This window comes from Colobus angolensis, unplaced genomic scaffold (genome assembly GCF_000951035.1).
Source record: "Colobus angolensis palliatus isolate OR3802 unplaced genomic scaffold, Cang.pa_1.0 Scaffold184, whole genome shotgun sequence".
NCBI lineage: Eukaryota > Metazoa > Chordata > Mammalia > Primates > Cercopithecidae > Colobus > Colobus angolensis.
This window is the reverse complement of record NW_012114977.1, coordinates 159975-169526: the sequence shown is the minus strand read 5'-3', so window position 1 is coordinate 169526 and position 9552 is coordinate 159975. Positions and strand designations below refer to the sequence as shown.

The 9552-nt window shown below is 47.1% G+C and overlaps 1 protein-coding gene across 1 annotated transcript; it reads left to right on the top strand.

Moving 5' to 3' along the window:
* The first annotated feature begins 7200 nt into the window (after positions 1-7200).
* On the top strand, positions 7201-8035 carry LOC105510154. Its single transcript, XM_011939784.1, has one exon. It carries the CDS (start codon positions 7201-7203, stop codon positions 7972-7974), a length of 774 nt encoding a protein of 257 aa, XP_011795174.1. The 3' UTR covers positions 7975-8035.
* Positions 8036-9552: the final 1517 nt, after the last annotated feature.

The window sequence follows — 9552 nt, the reverse complement described above, 5'->3', positions numbered from 1 at the left end:
TCAAAATGCAGAAATCACCGGTCTTCTGTGTCCTTCGCGCTGGGAGTTGGAGACTGCAGCTGTTCCTATTCGGCCATCTTGCTCCGCCCCTCTCCTCTAAAAAGATATGTTTGTTAAAATTTCACTGAACATAATAGATACAACATCATTCTAGGGTATAAAATTCAAGCTCCCTGAGAAGGTATATAATGCCTCTAGGATCAGGCTCCTGCCACTGCCTGCTTCAAACTTTATGATTAGTTGCTATGGAGCCAACCCCCCTGGGAGCTCATCTCTGCCCACCCCTGCTCACCCGCCACCCCTCAAGTCTGCATTCCCCAGCCTGCCCTGCAGATTGCATGCTTCATGGTTTCTTTGTGTGTGTGTTTTGCTCCTGCAAAACCTAAGTGCTCCCTGTCTTCTTCTTTAACTGTCCAATTCCTAATTATCCTTTAAGATTCATGTTACTCACAATTACCCTAAAGGGCATGTTGTCATGGATATTTTGTGAGCTTGAGTCAAGCCGTTTGTTCAGAAAAATAACTCCCTTGTGCATAGTAATCTCCATTCTATAAATTGCTTTCTTACATACTGTGATGCTTAGTTCTTCCTTCAGTTCTGTAAAGCAGACTGTATTATCATCATTGTTTTATAAGTGAGAAAATGAGCATTATTGAGCCCAAGTGACTTGCCTAAGATCATCCGCTCAGGAAATGGCAGAGAGAGGCCGTCCCCACTTTCAAGCCAAGCCCTGCCCATTCAGTGGTTATGTGACTCACGAGGCATAGAAGGACTCAAAACATTTGAGCAGCTTCTTTTAAAACAAATAAGCTAACCATTTCTCCCTCCATCATCGTCACTGCCAGCACCGTCACATCTGCCTCTCAGATGGGGCTCTGGGGACCGGGAAGGAGAGCGTCTGGAATGAATGAGAAATCATTTGTAACCCCTGCACACATTTCTTCTCACAGCTGCTGCTCTTCCCAATTTTCTGCTTGGATGACTTTTTTAAAGCCTGTTAACTGTTTTTTTCCTATTGCAGAATGGAAAACAAACAGCACAGCCACCTGTGTGTACACACACAAGTATATTTCCTTTAGATGCAGGTATTTGCTATCACAAGGAGCTGGAAGCGATGAAGCTTGTTTTTAAAAACATTGCTACCTCATTTACTGTATTTCTAAAGTAGAAAATGATCAAAGAAGACTTCTCCAACTGGAATTGTGAATGAGTTTGGTAAACCTGGGCCACCGCAGGACTTCATCATGAGCTGCCTGCATTCTTGACTTCTGTTGAGTTCATGGAGGATGTTTAGTGCTGCTCAGCTCGCTCTTGGCCTGCCCTTGGCCCATTCTCTCCTCCTTCCACCACCACCCATCTTCAGGAGCTGCTGGACCTAACAGTGCAGAAGGAAGCAGCCTCAGAAAACCACTTGAAGCAAGATATTAGGGATAGAGGGTTTTCTCCTCCCAGAGTAGCTAATATTTTAAAGGAGAATCCACTCTTATCCCGCAAGACAATGCTTAACCAGAGAAGTTAATCGGTAAGGGTAGAACTCTTGGTTCTACGGCACTCTGATGGGTGCATTTGCTTCATATGGAAGAACCCTTTCCTCTCCCACTTACATGGCTTTTTCACTAGAGGGGAAAGAAGACAGGTTGAAAAACAAACTCAACTGCATGTATGTGCTCAAGGGAATGAGCAGTCATTTGCCATCAAGAAGACCTAAGGAAAGCCTTATGCTTCAAACAGTTGCTTTTTTATTTTTGTGTGTGTGTTTTGAGACAGGGTCTCCTCTGTCATCCAGGCTGGATTGCAGTTGCACAATTACAGCTCAGTGCAGCCTGGAACTTCCAGGCTCAAGCAATCCTCTCACCTCAGTAGGCATGCTCCACCACACCTGGCTAATGCTAATTTTTTTTTTTTTTTTTGAGATGGGGTTTTATCATGTTGGCCAGGCTGGTCTCAAACTCCTGGACTCAAGTGATCCATCTATGTTGGCCTCCCAGGTGTAGGGACGATAGATATCAACCACCGTGCCTGGCCATGGTTGTACTTTTAAGTGTTGCTTTCCTCCCACTACGTGTCATACTTCATCTACTTGGTATGACTTTTTAAGATAAATAAGGACATTCTTCCACTATTGTGAGATTTGCTTCTGAAAGGCATAGAGCATGTGAGCTGAGCACACGTGCTCCTATCCCACTCATACCCGGCCAAGGTTGTCCATACCTGCAGGTCTGCCAGGCAGAGGTGAACCAGATCACAGTCCCACTCAGTGTGACTGCATTCCCATCCAACCTGAGTGCCTCACCCTGGGCATGGATGGTACTGAGGGGCCTTCCAGTGGAGCGGCAGGACTTCAGAGCCCCAGGTTGGAGTTAGGACACAAAAGGCTGAAGTGCTGGCTTTGCCTCTTGTTAGCGACCTTGGGCAAGTTGCTTCAACTCTCAGGCCTCAGTTACTTCACCGCTGTAGCCCAGGGAGGATTAAATTGAGTAGCCAATGGGAACTGCTTGTCTCACAGGGACACTAGATACAACCGCAGCCATTACCAAGGTCAACAGACATGAGCTGACTACTTAGAAAACGCGCTCTTAGAAGTCATTCGTATTCATCTAATCAAGGTCTTGTGAAGGCTGCTTCCAGTAAATGCACAACACTGTGAGGATGACCTCACTGAGGAGCAATGAGAGGTTAAGGGGAGGAGGTACAGCCCCTCACTCCTCACACTCAAATGGCATCTACCACAGCTTCCCACTGACTTCACAGTGTGGAACCTGAGCCCTGCCTGGCTAAAAGACCCTGTCTGTCAGTGTCCAGCACTCTTTAGTATAAAGGGCTTCAGAAACCATGAATAAGAGAACTGGCCGTCTGAGCTTGACACAGAACAGGACATTCAAACTCCCTGTGGCTCAGTGCTCTTGTCTGTTTGGGCGCTTTTTCCATTTACTTCAAAAGCAGTCTGCCTGTGTGATCAGCTGCCAAGGTAGGCACATATCAACCTAAAATACAAAGAGGCGCTCAGAATGTGCCAATGTGTGCATGGGATGGGGGTGGGGGCTGGAAGGGAAATAGAAACAGGATGGAAATGAAAGACTCCTTCTAATTAGAATGTTTCCCAAGTTTTCCCATCTGGTTCTTCCAGAAATGATAATCACAGGGGGAAATATCTGACACGGTGTCATCTCCTGAAGAAATGAACTGGGCTTGCTTTTCAGGGAGAGGCAAAAAATGGTCACCAGGGACTCAGTTTGGAAAATGCACGAGTTTAAGGAGTTGAGAGGATGACGGGCCCTGGTTCCTGGAGAGGAGGTGAAAATGTTTTCTTTTTCTTCCCCTCTCCAAATCTCAGGTCTCTATCTATAAAATAGAGTTATCTCCTAAATATACTAATTAGGAAGCAGCCTGGCATCATGGAAACAGCATGGACTTTAGAGCCTAAACAACCTGGGCCCGCATCCACTCCATTGCTGTCACTTCAGGGAAAAAGTTTCACTTCTGCAGACTTGTGTCCATGTCTTTGAGACAGGGATTCTAATATTTACTTGTTCTAAAGATTAGAAGTGATGTATGTAAAATGTTGAAATCTTCACCTCTCTAGGGGATGATATTAGGGTATGGAGCCTTTGGGAGGTGATGGGTCATGGGGGCAAAGCACTCATGAATGAGATTAGTTCCCTTATAAAAGAGACTCCAGAGAAACCTCTCACCCCTTCCACCGGTGAGGTTGGAGTAAGAATACCACTGTCTATGAGGAAGCAGCCCTCACCAGACCCCAAATCTGCTGAGGCCTTAATCTTGGACTTCCCAGCCCCTAGAACTGTGAGAAATCAATTTCTGTTGTTTGTAAGTCACCAAGTCTATATTATTTTGTTATGTAGCAACCTGAATGGACTAAGACAGTAGCCACATGGCCACACAGTGGAAGTAGGGCTGAGAAGTGTCTGCGTGGCACCAAAGTCTATGCTCTCAAATCACTCTGCTGTTTACTCGTGTTTCTCTGGCACTTTCCCCAACTTCTCATACAGTCTCCCATCCCCTAAATGTGCCTCCTAATACTTAAGGGTGTCCCAAGGAAATGTCTTACATGAATCCTCCAAGTCAGCACTTCTGTCAGCTCTCAAGTGTCATCCACCATTTCTTTACCCTTCTCCTATTTCAGCCTGCACAACCCAGAAATGAAATATTGGGCAGTAATCCCCACTGTGGTGAGCTTGCAAATAAAAAGAAGAGAGAAGTGCCCTGGACATGCTACCTGCACCACCATGGTTTCTTTGGTACTTTACTTCATTTGGTTTAGAAGTTGGATGTTTGAAATGGAAAGAGGTGAAGGAGTGAAACTTCTCATCTGACAGCTCGTTAAAGCCCCTGCCTACTTGAGGCAGTTGTGCCTTCCCTGAGCTTCACATTCCTTAACTGCAACATAGAAATGATGCCACCTACTTCACAGGATTGTGCTGTGTCTTGAATGAAATACACTGTGCAAAGCACCTGACATCATGGTTGGCACCTTCAGAAGCTAAAACAAAATGATGGTTTCTTCTCACCCAAATTCCTGTTCCATATGAAGACATAGCTTCCTATGTTGTTGGCAGTTAATCAGTCAACACACAGTACTGTTTGTAGAGTGATTGCAATGTTCAGACAAGTTCTTGTATAAGAGAGTGTGAAAATTACCTATAGAGGACTGGACATCACTTATGTAAAATGTTTTGTGAACATTAATGTAATGAGATCAACATACAATTACACTTGGACATATATGATTTTGTCAAAATATTCTCTGTACTGGTATTTGTGATAAAAAGGATTATAGCAGCCTCTGCCTGGCCTAAACAGATTTGAGGACATTTCTAAATGAGATGTAGATTGAGTCGCTTGCCAGCTATCTGGAAACGTGAGCAAAACCTCCTTAACCTTTGGTGAAAAAACTGTGTGAAGATGTTTAACAAGGAAAACTATCATGAGACTCCAACCGGGCATCCTGGCATCCTGAGAATTTCCAAGGATTCAGCCTGGCCTGCCATGGTCAGCCAGGGCCAGTGGCCCCTGATGCCCCAGGGGTGCTGCCCATGTGCGGGAATGCTGAGGAGTCAGGAAGGGAGAATTCACCCAGACTTGACAGGATGCTGCATGCAGAGCAAGGAAGTTCTAGACCACATGCTCACTTTGTTTTGGAGGATGATTTCCTGGTTCCCTTTTAGTCAAGTTATTTCACATTGATGAAGACTGGAGCTTTCTCAAACCTGCCTTCTTTCCACCTCAGGTACAAGGTCAGCATGACTCAAAAAGGTTCCTTTCCCTCTGAGAGGTACTGAGGCTATAGAAATACTCTGAATGTGAGTGACTCAGATGGATTTTAAGGTGATTTCTTTTCTTCTTCCTTTTCTCTCATTTTTTATTTATTATAGTTTTCAATTACCTGTTACAATTTGCTAGAAAGAAATGATCTCCGTTTTTAAAAAGCACTGCCAAGTTCTCACAAGTTAGAAGGTTAGATTATTTTTTTCTTCCCTCTAATTAGGATGGGCTAAATCATATTTAAAAACAACAACAACAACAACAACAAAAAACCCTTCCAGCCTGATTTGTTACCTGGGTTTGTTTTTTTTTAAAAATATTATTTCTTCTTTCTCTCTTATGTTTTTCTTTTTTCTTAATTTTTTCTTTTTCTTCCTTTCTTTCCTTCTTTCTTTCTATTTCTCTTTCTTTGTTTTTCTTTCTTCCTTCCTTCCTCTTTCTTTTTTCCTTCCTTCCTTCCTTCTTTCTTTCTTCCCTCCCTCCTTCCTTCCTTCCTTCTTTCTTCTCTCTCTCTCTTTCTTTCTTTGATGCTAAGTGTCTTCTGCACAGCTGCAACAAAATACCACTTTCTTTTCATTTTGGAGGGTGAGTGAATACCAAGTTTCTTTCATACTGCTCTAAGAAAATACCATAGACTGGGTAATTTGTAAAGAAGTGAAATTTGGTTTCTCACAGTTCTGGGGACTGGAAAGTACAAGATGAAGGCACCTGGTGCCTTGTCTGGTGAGGACTATGTCCTCTGGAGGGGAGAAATACTGTGTCCTCGCTGGGTGGAAAGCAGAAGGGCAACCTACTGCTCAACAGCTGTGTGAAGCTTCTTTAATAAGGGTCTTAATCCCATTCATGAAGGAAGCACATTCAGGATCCGATTGCCTCTGAAATGCCACCCCCTCTTCCTACTATCACATTGGCAGCACCAGAATTTTGGAGGGGACACAAACCATGACACCAAGTATTTTGATATGGGACCCCTCCTAGAGAATCCATAAATGACCACAGGATTTAAAGCGCAAATTCATGACAACGTTAAAGTTGGTTACAACTGTCTGTTGTACGCTTTATCCTAGAGGCTTAAAAGTATTTAGTAAAAACAATGCAAACAAAGTAGATGAAAAGTACATTTCAAAGTTTATTGGAGGCTTCATTTATAAAGCAGTGTCTCACAGGTCAGTCACCAAATCACAAGAATAGCTAACACAGAATTTAGGATTAAACTCTGAAATGAATAGTGTTTTCATTTCAAATAGGAGGAAGGAGGCAGTGAAGAAAAAGTGATTTCGTTTAGATACACAAAGGCGAGAGGGAGCCAACCGCGATGGCTCACACCTGTAATCCCAGCACTTTGGGAGGCCAAGGTGGGGCGGATGGATCACCTGAGGTCAGGAGTTCAAGACCAGCCTGGCCAACATGACAAAACCCCGTCTCTACTAAAAAAAAAAATACAAAAATTGGTTGGGCGTGGTGGCGGGTGCCTGTAATCCCAGCTCTTCGGGAGGCTGAGGCAGAAGAATCACTAGAACCCGGGAGGCAGAGGTTGCATTGAGCTGAGATCATGCCACTGCACTCCAGCCTGAACAACAGAGCCTGACTCTGTCTCAACAAAAATGAAAACAAAGGTGAGAGGGGTTGTCTTGACTGTCCTCACTGCCACCACTCACTTGTAGATTATTCTCCGCTAATATCTTTTTCTGATTCTGTGATGTAAGTGCAGAGTCCAGCTCCATGGCCACGATCATTATCTGACCCCCCTAATTTAAGACTCCCCTGGAGCTGAAGACTTGTTGTTTGCTTCCTCAGGCTGTCGGTGGAACCATGGGGCTGAGTCATGTCTGCCCACAGCTGCTGCTGTTCGCATCCCTGGGCACTGAGGCCTGAAACTCCACCCTGGCAGGGACCAGCCCGACCCCCCTGGAGGAAATGGCTGGGCAGTTTCAGCAGCAGCAGATGAAAACTTCCTTCCTCTTCATCCAGCTGCGGGCTCCTCCAGCCTGCACTCTCCCCGCCCTGTCTCCAGCAGCAACCCCAGGGGGCCTGGAGGAGGGACACAGTTTCCCAAGTCCCAGGACAGGCTTCTTGGCAGGCTGGGACCTCAGGCGCACACAGGGCTCAGCTGCCCCTCCTTTGAGGCTGCTGCAGAAGGCAGGCCCTGAGACGGAGGAACCAGCTGCTTTCACTTGCTCTGCTCCAAGGGAAAAGAAAGAAGGGAGGAAAAAATCCCAGGATCCGGATGTAAGCAGGGGTGGCGATTACAGATCCCCACATCACAGGCATTGCCAGGCCCCTGCCTCCAAGACACTGGGCTGGCTACAGCCCCGGGCATGGAGGCTTCCTAGCCCAGCTCCTGTCATGACTGATGAAAGCAGCAGTCCCTCCATGGGCTGGAAGCACTGGCCAGTCACTTCTGCCACCCAGGACCTGTGGGGCATGGACCCCCGATGCAGGGATAACTTGGGATGCTTCCCTCCAAGGGCTGTCCTGGTCCACACTGCAGATGGAGAGGAAAAGAATGTGCTGAGGAGAGGTGCCGAGACCTGCCAAATACTCCCCGGGAGCTGTAAGGAGGCCACAGGTCCCACAGTGCAGGCGACAAGGGCACGGCTCTACAGGTACTGTCCAGCTGTGCACACCAGCAAGGGCTGCCCAGCCCCACCTGCCACTCTGCCTCTCAAGGTAAGAACTCGCATGGCCTGAAACCCAGCAGAAGAAAGGGGGCCAGGGGACAGACATGCCACCCTGGCCCCCAATTTCTGGCATTGGTTCTCTCCTCTGCTTGAATGGGCCACACCTTGACAGCAGAGGTACCCACGAACCGCAGCCTTCCCAGGCCTGGCGTTGGCTCTGTCCTCTGCCACCTTCCAGGCCAGAAACAGTTGTTTGGAAGGAGGCAAGGATCAACTATTTCCCAAGATTTCTGCCAAACATGGGAGAAGAAAAGTCAGGCATACTTTATGGGGGAACACTAGAAGGAAGGACAAAGGAGGTACCCAGACATTTACTGGGCCCTGTGATGTGCTAGGCATTTTCTCACATCCCGTTACTCCTCTTAACCTCTTTGAGAAATAGAGCTCCACAGCTCCAGTTTCAGAGGAGGGGATGGAGATGTGACTGGGCAAATATCCTCCCCACCCTTGCAGAAAGACAAGGGCGAAAGCAAAGTCTGTTCTCCAGAATGGGCACTGGGAACAATGGGGGAGGCTCCAGGGAGCTGTGGAGGTTTCCAGAACTGGAGCACAGCCTTGGAACTCAGCCACACCCTACTGTCATCCAGGAACACCTGACTTTCTAGGGCTCTTATCTACCTCCCATCTCCCAAACACACCTAGACCACCACCACCAAATGGATGTGCAGCATAGGACAGGAGCCTCCATTCCCCATCTGGAAGAGGAGGGCAGCCCTGTGTGGCCTCCAGGGTCTTTTCCAGCTTTGTGGGCTCCTGTTTCCAGCTCTATGGGCTCTGCCTCTGATCACAGCCTTGCCTGCCCTTGTTACCATCCCACGTTCCTTACTTCTGGCCCAGCCTTCCCATCGTGCTGCTGTCTGCAACCCACCCTCTACCCCCAGCTCAGGTGCACTGTTCTCAAAATGGGTGGACAAAAGTTAAAAGTATGCATTCAGCTTTCTTTTCTCACAGTGTGGACATCTTGCTATCCTTTGCATGTGTGTGAGCATGAGGGCGGAGGTGAGGAAGGGTGTGGAGGGTGGTGGGATGAGATGGAAGGAAGAGAGGGTCATTGGAGTGTTGGGGGTTAGCATGGAGAGGAGTCTCAGGGAAGTCACAGAAGAAATGAATGAAATTCACAGCATCTGGCAGGGGCCTCTCATGGGCTTGGAGGGGGTGCCGCTTCATCTGAACACCATGCCCTCTCCTGCAGGCTTCTCACAGCACCCTTCCTTCCCTTTTCTAACAAGGGCTTGCATAACCACAGTTAAGAATCGGGGAGAAAGTTCTCTCCAGAGTAGCACTCTTGGAGGAAGAGATGCTAGCATGCTTCCTTAAGAAATAGTTTACATTCCATCCTAATTCTTGCATCTCTTATTTCCTACCGGGATTTAGGAGGAATGACAAGCCCCTGCGTCAGATCCCATCACTGTACGTGGGGTCACCCAGTCATTGTTTGTGTACTTCAGTGCTGGCCTGATGACTTGAAAAGCCCATCTTTTCCCACTCTCCCCTCCCGCCTTCGGGGCATAAGCTGAAGCCTCAGAGCTGTTGCCATTTCTCTGGGGAGAGGCACTTTGGGAACTTGTCCAAGTGTGTGGATCTCACC

What these genes read in the sequence shown, in the direction of transcription:
- LOC105510154 (XM_011939784.1), top strand. Translation starts at nt 7,201, where the DNA reads ATGGCTGGGCAGTTTCAGCAGCAGCAGATGAAAACTTCCTTCCTCTTC.